Here is a 15,455-nt window from a genome sequence, read left to right as displayed (position 1 = left end):
CAAACTATTAATGTTCACTTAAGACAACCAACTGTAGGCCTACTTTACTTGCCAAAATGGACGTTTTTGACAGTTCAAGTGCAAAAAGACATGAAAGAAAGCCCAATTCAGTACTTGTCAGGAATTGACACACTTATTATTGAGGTATTATTATCAATTTTTTTTTTAACAAAAACTATAAGATTTGATTTTGTTTTTCTGCTTTCATTGTAATTTTAGTTAAAAGTTTTAGTAATTGTTTGTGTCTTTTAGTTTTTACTTTTAAATGTTATTATAGTTTTTTATTTTTATTTCAGTTAACGTTTATTTCAAGTAAGGTTTTAGGTTTAAATATAATAACCCTTATACTTGTAAAATATATTGAATAATGTGTCAAATAATGTTCTTAGTCTTTCCTTCCCGTGACAGAAGATACAGTAGTTTACTACGAATTAAAAAGAAATTAAATTAAGATAAATACAATTTGTTGTGTAAACAAAATAACAAGAAAAAAATAATAATTATAAACCATCCCGCATACACTCTTATTCTGAAATATCTGCAGTCTGCACTGTAGCAGGCTGCTCCTTTAAGTTCAGATGAGGGAGATAAAATATGCATTCTTACAACCCTCTAAAACATATTACCATATAAACATTGTGTAGTAAACATTGCTTATAAGCTAATGTTGATGAATTATGACAATCACTTGGCATAAATGTGCGCTATTCATTGACTGTCTGAAGTGCTGCTGCGTGAGCCAGTAGAGCACAGCGTTTCCCGCGGTTAGATCAGCACGTTACACTTCAAATGTGCTCATCTTCCACACAGGACAGCAGTTCTGACTGGATATCTTCCCAAATCGTCTCTCTTATCGTTTTCGGCTAGTTTTTATTTTTTGACGAAAATAAGAGTGGATTTTAGTCAGTTTTAGTCATTCAAAACACATTTTTATTTAGTCATCGTCTCGTTTTCGTCTGTGAAAAAATGTCGTTGACGAAAATTATGACAAAAATTATTCGTCAATGAAATTAACACTGCACTATACTTATAAGATCATTGAACCATTGCATCCATGGTTTAGTCAGATAAGCAAAAAACAAAAAAAAATAACATGTTTCACATAAGCAGCAAAAAAGCCATTTATTTGCTACACATCTGAAAAGCCAGAATGCATAACTAAAGTGTCCATCTTGATGAAATGCATGTTTGGTTTAAAGAAAAGAGAAAGTGAAAAAAAATGAAAGGGGGAAAAAAAAAATCTTTGCAATTCTGTCAATGGTGTTATGATGAAAGGCTCTCCACCTTTAAAAAGAGAAAAAAAAAGAAGGAATGAGAATATCGATAATAGTGATTCCTAACATATGTCCATAAATATGAGCAGGTAAATGCAGTACTGACCTCAGAGAAAGAAGGGAAGTGATGATCGAGAATGTAGGCAGCTTTGACACGGTGCTCTTCTTCACTGTTATACTGAATCGCTTCCAGCAGAGCAACACCATTTAACCTCGTAAACTCTTCAATCAGCTGTTACAAGCAGGAGGACTTCAGTTAAATTAGCTTGTCAAGTGATTCTAAATAAGCCTGTCATGAAGCTTCATACATGGATAAACGTACAGGGATTTTAAGTGCAGGGTTATTATATTTAACTAAATCCATTAAAATTTTTTTTTGAATTTTTCATTTTCATTTAGTTTAACTTGATGAATGAAAATATAAACATAAAACTAATAAAAATGTCAACAAAAAACTCCAACAAAATTATTAAAAATGTTAAATGAAAACAGTATATAAATTCTAAAACAAATTCAAAATATTAAAAAGGTACACTATGTAACTTTTTTTTGTTCAAAATTAATACATTTAAAATAGTCAATACATCACCAATCCTTCTTCCAAAACATGTTATGCTAAGTCCATTAGAAGCGTTTATATTTTAAATCTGTCAGGTTGGTTTTTGTGGAAAGTTGCTTACATGTCACTCGCCTGTGGGTCTCGTCATAATTGTAAAAGAAGTTTCTGCGGCTACTTTGATGGGCGTATGGTGTGGAGCGGCATAGGTTAGTTGTCACAACGAGCGAGAAAGATGGACACGGAGCAGTTAAATCTCCAACCTCTGGAGAATCATCCATTTGAAAAAAAAAATAAAAAATGGCCAAACAGAGGAGAGTCAGCTGGCAAAAAGAGATCGCGACAGAGCTCGTAATAAAACCAGAATCAACATTGGCTTGGCTTTTCAGAGATGGTGAGAACAGAGGGATTTGAAATGTTGTAAACGCGACATGAAGATGATGGTGTTTTTGTTACATAACAGGTGAGTAAGGTATTTTGTTGAGGAGATATGTAGCTCTCTAAAAGAGTTAGAGCATTATCTAATGAGATCTGCACAGTAACGCAGAGCCCAAGCACAACCAAAACAATGTTCTTCAGCAAAATGCATGCAGTTTTGCATTTTAACCGCCAAAAGTTACATAGTGTACCTTTAATAAAACTACAATAGTATGTCATTGATACTAAAATAACACTGTTTAAGTGAGAAATGATTCTTATATGATCACATTCACCTGTGGGCTGCTGGATATCAGCATGTACAGCACTTCCAGGCTCAGCGTGACCACCTCTGGCTCGGCCATCTTGAGTGTGGCAGAGAGGGCAGTGAGGAGCCCTGCTTGTGTCAAACGAACACAGTATTCTGTGCCATGATGGGCGATGTTACCCAGAACTCTCAGTGCCTTGTACAAACATTAATGATTGTAAGAATGTTAGGCGTGTTTTTGTGAATACGAGTATGGTGTAACTACAGCAGCAGGGAGATAAATCTTTTTAAAAACAAAAAATAAATAGGTAATTTGGTAATCTGACATTTCATACAGTTCATGCAGGGCAACAGCTCACTGTGTGATGGAGCCTATAGAAAGCAGCTGGAATGGTCCTAAAATTCAAGATATCAGGGCAAAAATGTCCTTGTATGAGTTTTTATATAATATGATAGTTATATCACACAAGTAATGAGTGCAATATCACATGAATGCTGTTTTTTTAGCACAAGTCCAAATGTGATATTGATTTTGTACAACAGTTCGATAAATAAGAAGTTAATATTGTGTTATATTTTAGACACAGTATTGTCTGTTTTTGCTCATTTTTGCCAATGAAAATATTACCTATAAAGCCAGAGCAGAACTGTTGTGCGTCTCCGAACAACACACATCAGTGCTTCATTTCTGAATGAATCTGCGTTTTGAGCGAATCAATCGGGTGAGCCACTGATTCAATGGTCCATTTACGTAATTCCTGAAAGAATCAGCTGTTTGAACAAAACGAATGAATGAATGACTTACTCATTATGATATTTACTGCTACCTACTGGCAGTTTTAGTCTCTTATTTAGAGTATCATTTCATTAAAAAATATTTCATATTTCCATATTAATAGAAAAAAGCCATTAAAGGTATAATTTACCCCAAAATGAAAATTCTGTCATCATTTAATTTAAATTTATTTGTCAAATTCACATAAAATGTTGGAAAAATGTAAATGTTGGAAAAAATTCTTTCTAAAGCTACTTTTTGTAATGACTATTTGATGCTTTTCTTATTTAACACAATAATAACTTTAAATGATCTTTTGGGGGTAATTTCTCAGACAATTTGTGATTAATTTGATTAATTAATCACCATACTATGTAATTAGATTGAAAATAATAATCGCTTGACAGTCCTAATAAATTTTACACACACACACACACACACACACACACACACACACACACACACACACACACACACACACACACACATACAGTCAAAAGTTTGGAAACATTACTATTTTTATTGTTTTTGAACAAAGTCTCTTATGCTCATTAAGCCTGCATTTATTTCATAATAAATACAGAAAAAAGGTTTTCCACTTTAATATACTTTAAAATATAATTTATTTCTGTGATCAAAGCTGAATTTTCAGCATCATTACTCCAGTCTTCAGTGTCACATGATCCTCCAGAAATCATTCTAATGTGCAGATTTGATACTCAGTTATTATCAATGTTGAAAACTGTTGTGTTGCTTAATATTTTTTTGGAACCTGTGATACTTTTTCAGGATTCATTGATGAATAAAAAGGATACAAAGAACAGCATTTATTCAAAATATAAATCTTTTCTAACAATATAAATCTTTACTATTGCTTTTTATCAATTTAACACATCCGCACTGAATAAAAGTGTTAATTTCTTTCAAAAAATAAAAAAATAAAAAAATAAAAATTACTGACCCCAAACTCTTGAACTCTTGAATTACTCTTGAAAAAAAAAATTATTCATCAAAGAAGCCTGAAAAATGTATGTTGTTACAAAAGGTTTCTATTTTAAATAAATGATGATTTTTAAAAAAAAAAATTATTCATCAAAGAAGACTGAAAAAGTATCACAGGTTATAAAATAATATTAAGTTTCAAACATTGATTATAAATCAGCATATTAGAATGATTTCTGAAGGATCATGTGACACTGAAGACTGGAGTAATGATGCTGACAATTCAGCTTTGCATTACAGAAATAAATTATATTTTAAAGTATATTAAAATAGAAAACCATCATTTTAAATTGTTATAATATTTCACAATATTATTGTTTTTTCTGTATTTATTATGAAATAAATGCAGCCTTAATGAGCACAAGAGACTTATGGTAGTGTATGTTAGCATAATGTATAAATGCATGTCTGTTCCTCACCATTGAGTTAATTCCTTTTGAAAAAGACAGAAATTGGATTAATATGGGAACCATATTAAGGAGCAGCAGGCCAGAGCAGAACCCTCTTGATCCAGCTGAAAAAAAAAATGAAACAAAATAGTCACAGTCATAATTGTTAGAAGGGTATTTTCAAGTTCATTTTAGTTTGAGCTTTATTGCCGAGTTAATTGGGCTGGAAATCATTTTGAACAAATGCATGCTAATGTCCTGCTCACCGGTGAGGTTGTTGAGCGCCCACAGGCTCTCTCTGGACAGCGCAGGATGAAGGTGAAGGTAAGCCTGACTGAAGACACACAGCGTGGCGAGGAGACGAGTGTCCTCTGGCATTACGTCACCTTCACTGACCAGCAGGTTACCAAGACAACGCAGAAGAGGCCAAATGAGCTGCACAGCACAAACAAAAGTCAGGGTCTAGAGAAAAGCAGTTTTTCAGAGGATGAGAGACTCATCAGGAACCACATGATCATATTGCTGATAAACTTGGCAATTTGATCTGTTTGAGAGCCAAAGGTCAAATATTATTGTATGAAAGCACAACTACGACATTGCATCAGCATCTATACCACAACTCCATTATGCTTCACTAGATTCATAAACTAATTTAATCAGTAAGAATTCATTATAAAAGCATTGATGATAATTGGATTATATATTAATATAGGAACGGTTTCTATTCAGTGAACATGTCAATTTAAAATTACTCTCATTCTAAAACAGATGTGCAGTATGTACGTGATGTGGGTAATAAATATTTTGCTGTGATGACTTACTAACTCTATTCCACCCTCAAGGTTTCCTTGAGCAACAGCGCCTCCTAGTGTTATCAAAACAGCACTGCACTGTGAGAGGGCACCTTGTGCAATAAGCATTGAGTTATCCAAATTACTGCAAGCAAACCACAAAATCATGTCATGTATTTTTCCCACTAGTCACTTTTTGTTCCAGAACAGACGTTATCTGGCAAAACTGGCACTATACAGGTTTAGAACAATTCTTCATTATTTTGTCTTTGTTGTGTAAAAAGTTGGTATGAAAGAAGAAAAGGCCACACCTGCTGACTAAATAGTGCAAACACCACATACACTCGATCGCCGGCCCAAAACCAAACTCAGGATCTGGAGTCAATGCTGAGATCACATGAGGGACTATTTCTGAAGCCATGATCGCTCTGAAAAATGAACACAGAGAGATTGGTGACATTGAGATAAACATCATATTGGTCATTGACGTCAACAATTTACAGTAAACTGTAGCAATTTCAGTTTTCCAAGACCTCAGTTCATTTGTTGCGCACACAGCCCCTGGCAAAAAATTATGGATTCTCCAGATTTTTTCCTTTATACCAAATAAACTAATCTAAACTAATGTTCTGACTTCATGAAACATGCCTCAAATTCATTATTTTTTTCTTTTTTTTTCTTTTATTACTAGCATATTTTTTCCAGATCAAGCAAAGGAAAAAAAGGAAGCAAAAAAATGATGGAATCATAAAAAAAAAAAAAAAAAAAAAAATCAAAAACACAACAGAATTAAAACTCTCGTTCATCCTCTGACTTTTATGAATTTTCTTTTAACTGCTGACTAATTAGCATTTTTAGACTTGTCCCAGTATTTGTTTTAGAATTGCAAATTAAAAGATAATTAAATTTTTCCCACAACATTGAGTGATTCCATACCTTTTTTTCTCTACTTGATTGTGGGGATGCCATTAATAAAAAAAAGAAAAAGAAAAAAAGTAACTGAAGTAGGGCTGTCAAACGATTAATCACGATTAATCGCATACAAAATAAAAGTTTGAGTTTGCATAATATATGTGTGAGTACTGTGTGTAATTAATATGCATATATAAATACACACAAGTTAATGTATATATTTAAGAGAAATATGTTATGTACAAAATATTTGTATTTATATATAATATAAATTATATAAAAATATAAATAAATACATATACTTGTAAATATTTCTCAAATATATACATGACTGTGTTTGTATTTATATGTACATAATAATTACACACAGTAGACCCACATATATTAGGCAAACTTAAACTTTTAGTTTGTATGCGATTAATCGCGATTAATTGTTTGACAGCCCTAAACTGAAGCCAGAATGCTAAGCTACTGTATTGAACAAAACTTCTTTTTTTGTCATATTTGTGATTTGTTTATTTGCTATAAAGTAAAAAAGCTAGGTGAACATCCTGTGGTGATTACATAACTTTTAACATGGGTTGTACTTAAAATCTTAACGTAACAAGCTCTGGTCACTTACGGTATGATTTTTTCAGTTGCGTCTTTCGCTTGTAGCAGCTGAGACAAAGTGAAGCCAACCGCCTCCACCACCGCCAGATTATACCTCTGATTCTGGAACAGAGAAATGACCCAGTCACATTTCACACCAAATTCAAAATTAAATTTAAATGATATTTTGCTTAAACAGAAAATAAATTAGATTATATTCAAATAAATTTTACAAATACATTTCACACACATATACAGTACAGTCTAAAAGTTTGGAACCACAAAGATTTTTAATGTTTTTAAAAGAAGTTTCGTCTGCTCACCAAGGCTACATTTATTTAATTAAAAATACAGTAAAAAACAGTAATATTGTGAAATATTATTACAATTGAAAATAACTGTGTACTATTTAAATATATTTGACAAAGTAATTTATTCCTGTGATGCAAAGCTGAATTTTCAGCATCGTTACTCCAGTCTTCAGTGTCACATGATCCTTCAGAAATCATTCTAATATGCTGATTTGCTGCTCAATAAACATTTATGATTATTTTCAATGTTGAAAACAGTTGTGTACTTTTTTTTTCAGGATTCCTTGATGAATAGAAAGTTCAAAAGAACAGCATTTATCTGAAATACAAAGCTTCTGTATCATTATACACTACCGTTTAAAGGTTTGGGGTCAGTAAGAATTTTTATTTTTATTTTTTTGAAAAGAAATTAAAGAAATGAATACTTTTATTCAGCAAGGATGCATTAAATCAATCAAAAGTGGCAGTAAAGACATTTATAATGTTACAAAAGATTAGATTTCAGATAAACACTGTTCTTTTGAACTTTCTATTCATCAAATAATCCTGAAAAAAAATATTGTACACAAATATTTTGTACAATTGTACACATTAAATGTTTCTTGAGCAGCAGATCAGCATATTAGAATGATTTCTGAAGGATCATGTGACACTGAAGACTGGAGTAATGATGCTGAAAATTCAGCTTTGCCATCACAGGAATAAATTACTTTGTCAAATATATTCAAATAGAAAACAGTTATTTTAAATTGTAATAATATTTCACAATATTACTGTTTTTTACTGTATTTTTAATTAAATAAATGTAGCCTTGGTGAGCAGACGAAACTTCTTTTAAAAACATTAAAAATCTTAGTGGTTCCAAACTTTTGGACTGTACTGTATATAAGTTGCATTGTGACATTGCAATTTTATTATTTTATATTTATTTAATTATTTTTTTGGCTATTACTTGACAGTTTTGCATATTTTACCCCAAATTTTTCATTGCTGTAATATGAGAAATAAAAAAGTAAAATATGAATCTATTACAGTAGTGAAAATCACTATTGGAAATAATGAGAACAATAAATCCACAGAAGTATCTGGACATTAAAATTGTCCTAAAATCTTAACTTTCATCATGCATTGATTTTGATGCAGAAATGTTTTTGTGGTATTCATACTACAAGAATGCACCATTATCAGTATATATGCTGAGACTTGTAAGTCAGGTTGATTATAACCAGTAAGAGTTAACAGGCACAGAAGTGATGGTTTAATATTAGTAACCCAAACGAGCTTACGTGAATACAGTTTGCCAGTGCAGAAACTATTCCCTGAGCTAGAAGCTTCTCTCTAACCACAGCGCTGTCAGGACACAGATTTCCCAGAGTGTATAAACAGAGTTCCTAAAGGAAATAACAAAGGAGACAAATTCATGAGGATTGAATCCCTCTGACACTGACTTTACACACTAGTAACTCACTGACCGTTAGCTTGGTGCTCTGGCCGGAGAGGTAGGTGAGGAGGTACGGGCCGGCAGGCAGACAGGCCTGACCAACACTGGGATGATTAGAGTGAGACAGCTCATGGAGACAGCGTGCCGCTTCCAGCTGACACTGGGCATTATGAGCACTGAGCTGCCCGATCAACATGTGCATGCTGTTCTCTGATCTGAAGAAAAACAGAGGCACTGCATTAATAAGTATAATTTTATATATATATATATATATATATATATATATATATATATATATATATATATATAATATATATAATATATATATAAATTTGTAGGCCTCCTATAATAAGATAATGTAAGCTCTGTGTTGGTTTTGAGGTCATACTTAATGAAAGTGAGTTGAGTCTCAGGGTTTCTTAGTGCTTTTCTTAGAGATGCAAGACGAACTGCTTTCTCCTCACCCCCAGTCTGGACTCCGCGTATCATCTCTCTGACCTAATGGTGTACATACAACACACAGTAAACACACAAGCTATATGCTTTATGTGACATATGAACAATATTTATAGTTTGTTGAGGAAGAGATGCCTTCCTCTTTCATTCATGCAATAAATACAGTAAAGAAATAAATGAGCATTTCACTCTAGAGCATGCAACGTCAACTGGCGGCCCGCGGGCCAAATCCGGCCCGCCAGAGATTTCCATCCGGCCCCCAGAATAATACTGAATTCAGGAATAGCCTTGTAAGAGGAAAAAGTTTAGGGCTGGTCCGAATACCATTTTTTGAGCTTCGAAGCTTCGGTAGTAATGAACATCGACTCTTCGGAGAGAGGGGCTGAACATATTTTTCTCTCTAATAAAGGCAGGAATCTGTGTCTGTATGTCCGTTTGCATTTTTATTATTTCGAGAACCGTTCATCCAATCGACTTCACAAGGCAGTGCAGTGTCGCATTTGGTGCAATACAGATGGACACGCGAGACGCGACACATTCAGAATTAATAAACTTTTAGTAAACTACAGTCAGAACAGCGCGAGCGGGAAGCGGCGCACCTCATGCGGGCAGGGCTCATGCTCCGAGAACGGACACTGCACTAGTTATATAAAACGCACACACACAGGTCTGTTAAATTAAGCAATACTTTTAAGGTAGTCTAATATTTTTCTGACTAACAAATTGGCACAGTAAGGGTAGATTTAAATAAAGAAAAACGAAATTTAAATAAAGAAAAAACGAAATTTAAATAAAGAAAAAACGAAATTTATATAAACAAAAACGAAATTTAAATAAAGAAAAAACGAAATTTAAATAAAGAAAAACGAAATTAAGTTAAATTAAAAACGAGATTAATTTAGATTGATAATAACGGGTAAAAATGCTAATACATTTTGTTTCTATTATTCTATTTCCACAATGTCAAAGCAACAAAACACAAGCTCAGATATGCACTTCGGTCCATACAAACTCCGCTGTTCTGCGCTCTAGCCAGAGAACACTCCCGTTGCTGGAACACGCGTTGGTTCTATTTCTAGCATGCACGCGTTTTCCGCGTGGCTGGAGCGCGCCTGAGACGCGTGTCTCAGTGTGCAAACTCCAACCTGTTAAATATGGGAGCCGAAATAAAAACGGACACGCCACGCAGCTGAGAGCTGAGACGCTCACGCAGCCAGTGTGTCGCCGGCCTTATTCAAGGGGGAATGAGAATCGTTTCGCGGGGGATCCCAGGTGTGCAAAAAAAAAAAAAAAAAAAAACAATATTCGAATGTCAAATTTTCAAATCGAAAACAAACCCACCGAACGAATATTTGAATATTCGGGTCCGTTCCATATTTATTTATTTTTAAATCTAACGAAAAAAAAAACCCTTCTGAAAAGTAGCTTGTGCCATAGCCTGCCTTCAGTCAAGAATGACGATAAACGCGTTGCTCTCATTGAACATCTTTTATTGTTTCACGTGCTCATTTTTTCACAAATGTCAAAATTTTCCTTGCCTGGGATTAGCGCACAATTGCGTGACAGTGATGGACAGCTTGACAGCCTCACAAATATGAAGCCTAAAATATCGCTATCGCCCCCTGGTGGCTTGCTGCAGTAGAGGTAATATGTAAAAAATAAAATAAATTTGGAATTAGAATTAGTATATCAAATAATAACATATTAGGATACAATTCGAATTTTATTTTATATTACGAGTATCTGGCCCTTACAGTGTCTGCAGAGAAAAATTCTGGCCCTTGGACAAATATAGTTGATGACCCCTGCTCTAGAGACTCACCTGTTCAGGTGACAGAGGGGTGGAGCCAGTCTCCATGGAGTCTTCCTCATCCACATTCTGCAGGAGTCTCTTACTGATGAGCTGCCGGTCTCTCCGTGCCTGTCTAAGACCTGTGGATAGATGAAAGTGTATATTATATTATATTATATTATATTATAGCCTACATTAAAACAATATAAAACTACATATAAAGCTGATAAAGGCATGACAGGGTTAAAATAATACAGAGGCCCAGCCAGAAATAGTAAAACACACAAACACACCTTTCTCAAACTCTCTTCTCTTGCGTTTAAACTCCTCCAAATCACTCGCAGATCCACTTGCTTTGTGATGGACGGTTTTCAATCTCCACATATTTATGATAACTGTTTACTGCATCCAAATGCGAGTTTGCTATCTATAACAAACAAACCTGAACTCTGCTCATATTTTAACGTATTTTATCAGACTGATTTTTATAATGTGAACAGTGAAACTAATATTTCAAAATAAAAGTTTCCCAGGAACCGGCGAATGATATCCTATATAATAATAATAATAATAATAGTTGTTATTATTATTATTATTAATAATAATAATAATAATAATAATATTATTATTATTATTATTACAAAAATACATGGTTTTGACTAAATACTTCTCAAATATTTTACAGGACGTTTCATACAAATTGCGCCTGTGATTTCTTTCCTGTTTATCACCCCCTCCATAGACATATAAAAAACATAATATGTATTTATTATGTCTATGATCCTCTCACCCTGTGTGGCTTTTATTTTGAAATGTTCAAATCCTGTCTCATCTTCCGCGTTTCGCTTCACACTTCTCTACAGAAGATTCGAGTAAACGCTTTCAATTCATCTCAATGCCATTAGTAAATAAACTCAGAATACAACCACAGGTTCATATACAGATTCTAGGTAAGTGATAATGTAAATGTGAGCTTTAACAATGTAAATAAACGTAGACATTGAAGGTTTTTATTTTTCAACACAGCATGAAGGCCACATGTTTCTACAGCATGCTTTAATTTAATGAACAGTTCTACTACGTAATCATGTGAAACGATTTGCTTTTTGAATATATAATCTATAATATGTTGTAATGATCATGATAAAGTGTCCACTGGTTTCCAGTTGTTATATTATGTTGTAGCATGTATGATGATGCATTGCAAAGGTACACACTCTGTAACTGAGTTAGCCTAAGCTAAGGTGATCATTTAATTTATTTGATAAAGTCCTAACTTACTTTGTTCATTCTTGACAGTTCACATGCACGTCTCTTAACTCCATTTCTCAAAGAAAAACTAAAAAATGCCTTTTTTTCAGGTGACACGTTTTTCAGAGGTTTATATCCACCATGTCAAAGGCAACCAAACGCAAACACGTAGTCAAAGAAGTTCTGGAGGACTGTGTCACACCCACTGAAGACCAGCATATCATGAGGGTACATTTGCTGTAGCTTTTGTAATCTGCATGGCTTTGAGAGCTCAATATTCTGATTATACCATGTTAGTAATAATTCCACACCTCCTCCTCATCACAGGTCTTGGGAAGTAATGGCAATAACCTCCATGAAGCTGTGACCGGCAGTGGCGAGCGCTTCCTCGTCAGTATGCCTACTAAGTTCCGCAAGAACCTCTGGATCAAACGAGGTTAGTTTGTTCTGCCTTTCTTGGATATATATATATAACAACTCTGTTTTTCACTAAAATGTTTTCACTATCTGTCTCTTTTTTAGGAGACTTTGTCATTGTTGATCCTATTAAAGAAGGAGGAAAGGTGAAAGGAGAAATAAGCTTCATACTTTACAGGGACCATATTCAGAACTTGAGGAAACTTGGTGTCTGGTAAGACCATTTTTTTACCATTTTAATTTAATAACTATATAATAACTTTTATATATTATTATTACCATATTATATACCATATCACTTAATGTATATTTCATAATTTTAGATATAAAATTATACAAATTGTAGTCTGTTACCATTTCCAAATTACATTACAAAAATTGTAGTCAGTAATGTAAACTAGATTACTCATTTAAGGTAATGTATTCTGACTACTTTTTGATTACTTTTAGATTACTTTTGGCTTAAAGGGATAGTTCACCCAAAAATGAAAATTCGATTTTTATCTGCTTACCCCCAGGGCATCCAAGATGTAGGTGACTTTGTTTCTTCAGTAGAACACAAATGATGATTTTTAACTCCAACCGTTGCGGTCTGTCAGCCGTATAACGCATGTCAATGGGAACTTCGTCTATAAGATTAAAAAAAAAAAAACATGCACAGACAAATCCAAATTAAACCCTGTGGCTCGTGACGACACATTGATCGGTTTGTGTGAGAAACCGAACAGTATTTATATAATTTTTTACCACTGTGTCCAACTGCCTTGAGCATCCGGTGTGTGAGAGATCACTTCTGGCATCAAAGTGCATGTCTTAGGACATCAATGTGTCGTCACGAGCCGCAGGGTTTAATTTGGATTTGTCTCTGCATGTTTTTTGACTCTTATAGATGGAGTTCCCATTGACACGCATTATAAGACTGACAGACTGCAACAGTTGGAGCATTATAATAAATATATTATAATGTGTGTGTGTGCATATAGCAGTTGCATTATGTTTGTCTATAATGTTTATATGTGCATTAGCCCTAGACAACAGTAATTCCCATTATCATGTGTTCAGATCTAAACATAATTAATAAACATAATTTTCACATTTCACACAGGCCAGAAGGATTCCAGGAGGATCGCACATCCAGTGAGAGGAACGAGGGAACACCGAAAGAAAGAAGTGAAAGAAAAAACGAGGAGGAGGATGACAGCGACTCGGAGGATGACGACAGTGATCTTTTTGTGAACACCAATCGTGCCACTGTTCTCTATAGTGAGAGTGAGGAAGAGACTGATGAAGATGATGATGATGATGAGGAGGAGGAGAAGGAAGAAGATGAAGGAAAAGCATAAAACAAGCAAACTACAAATGATACTGGATGATGCTTACACTACAGCATGACCAAGAGCAGTTTTCTATGATAATTAACCTTAATTGGGTTAAAAAACACAATTCCTGAGACGTTCAGAGCTGAATCATTTCTCTCTAATGGCTTTCAGATGGTGTTTCTGGTTTAGTTTAATGTATTCCCAATCTAAAAGTCATTTGTTTCATTAAAAGGAAACAGATTATGTATCATAATTCTTGTAAATAAGGTTTTGTAATAAACTTTGTTTTGTATGCTTGTTGTTTTGCCCACAATTTTATCCTTATAAAAATAGTTTAAAGGTGCAGTAGGTGATCTGGAAAATGCCAATGTTAGCCTGCTAACACTGAAAGCATAGACCTATTTTGTGTTTGCAAACAGCGATTTTTGTGAGCGGAGCCTACTGGCAGAAAATGACAGTTCTGCAGTAGCAGTCTGTGGAAACCATGGAATAAAAGAATAAAAAAAAGTTAATTCTTAGAAGGAAAAACAGAAGTGTGAGATATAGTCATTATTCTGTCTTTTTTCCTTTATATCCTGCAATTCAGACTTTTTTTCCCTTCAGAATTGTGATATAAACTCACAATTGTGTGTTATAGAGTCTCAACTGAGAGATAAACACGCAAATGGAAGAAAAAAAAAAAGTCTTGCAAAATAAAAAATAAAAATGTTAGTCTATGTTTGAAAGTTATCTATGTAAAATGTGATAGGTTTAAATATTATTTCATGCTGTTACTGCTATGTATGTCCCCTATGAACTGCATATGTGAATATTATGTAGACTCACTGTTTACATCAATTTCATGCTTTAATAGTAGACTAATCATTGCAGGTTTGTGTCTTGCAACATAAACATCTCCGTTTAGCTTCAAAGGACATTTTCAACGACAGTATTCAATAAAAATTACTGTATTTTTTACATACCGATTCTGACATCCAGAGGCACAACAAAACATTTTTCTCTTCTGTGGATTTTGCCCATTTTCCTCCACTTGTTAGCGCTATTTTTCTGCCACCACTATGCGCACACAGTGACATAACACGTCGAATAGCTCTACACCAGGGGTTCCCAAACAAATTCCTGGATCCTCCCCATGTCTCCTTTTTCTGACACACCCATTTCAGGTCTTGGAGTCTCGACTGATAAGATGATGATCTGAATCGGGTGTGTCTGATTAAGGAGACGTGGAAAACATGCAGTTTTGGGGAGGCTCCAGGAATGTGTTTGGGAACCCCTGAGGGGTATTGCGCAAAAGTAGAATTAAGAAAGCCAGGATAACAGAAAAAGCGCAGCTTGACCTTGATTAATCAGTGCATCCTGGCTTAGTCCGTTGAACGTTTGCCAGAGGTGTAAAGAGTACCTGAAAACCATATTTGAATAAAAGTACTGATACCTTATATCGAAAATGACTCCACTACAAGTTACAAGTAACCAATTACAATACGACTGATTTT

At 34.1% G+C, this 15,455-nt stretch overlaps 2 protein-coding genes across 5 annotated transcripts; one reads left to right on the top strand and one right to left on the bottom strand.

The window, feature by feature from the left end:
- Positions 1-907: 907 nt before the first annotated feature.
- Positions 908-11,484, bottom strand: tmco6 (transmembrane and coiled-coil domains 6). 4 transcript variants are annotated; one of them, XM_048202783.1, is made up of 13 exons: positions 11,269-11,483; positions 11,006-11,115; positions 9,116-9,225; positions 8,759-8,942; positions 8,573-8,677; positions 7,007-7,098; positions 5,784-5,900; positions 5,503-5,617; positions 4,948-5,116; positions 4,712-4,806; positions 2,544-2,711; positions 1,381-1,506; positions 908-1,284 (listed from the first exon to the last, which is right to left on the bottom strand). In XM_048202783.1, exons 1-13 carry the CDS (start codon positions 11,357-11,359, stop codon positions 1,264-1,266), a joined length of 1,503 nt encoding a protein of 500 aa, XP_048058740.1. In that variant the 5' UTR covers positions 11,360-11,483; the 3' UTR covers positions 908-1,263. The 4 variants fall into 4 exon arrangements, 3 of the variants coding, with proteins under 3 accessions (XP_048058740.1, XP_048058742.1, XP_048058741.1); XR_007186477.1 differs by lacking the exons at positions 908-1,284; positions 1,381-1,506; positions 2,544-2,711 and adding exons at positions 2,718-2,911; positions 3,144-3,286 and having other exon boundaries at positions 11,269-11,484; XM_048202785.1 differs by lacking the exons at positions 908-1,284; positions 1,381-1,506; positions 2,544-2,711 and adding an exon at positions 2,719-2,911 and having other exon boundaries at positions 11,269-11,484.
- A 287-nt stretch (positions 11,485-11,771) lies between these two features.
- On the top strand, positions 11,772-14,261 carry eif1ad (eukaryotic translation initiation factor 1A domain containing). Its single transcript, XM_048202786.1, has 5 exons — positions 11,772-11,925; positions 12,337-12,454; positions 12,554-12,662; positions 12,749-12,857; positions 13,749-14,261. Exons 2-5 carry the CDS (start codon positions 12,368-12,370, stop codon positions 13,984-13,986), a joined length of 543 nt encoding a protein of 180 aa, XP_048058743.1. The 5' UTR covers positions 11,772-11,925; positions 12,337-12,367; the 3' UTR covers positions 13,987-14,261.
- Positions 14,262-15,455: the final 1,194 nt, after the last annotated feature.

This window comes from Megalobrama amblycephala, linkage group LG9 (assembly GCF_018812025.1).
Source record: "Megalobrama amblycephala isolate DHTTF-2021 linkage group LG9, ASM1881202v1, whole genome shotgun sequence".
NCBI lineage: Eukaryota > Metazoa > Chordata > Actinopteri > Cypriniformes > Xenocyprididae > Megalobrama > Megalobrama amblycephala.
Note: the sequence above shows the minus strand (reverse complement) of the source record. Positions and strands in the feature narration are given on the sequence as shown.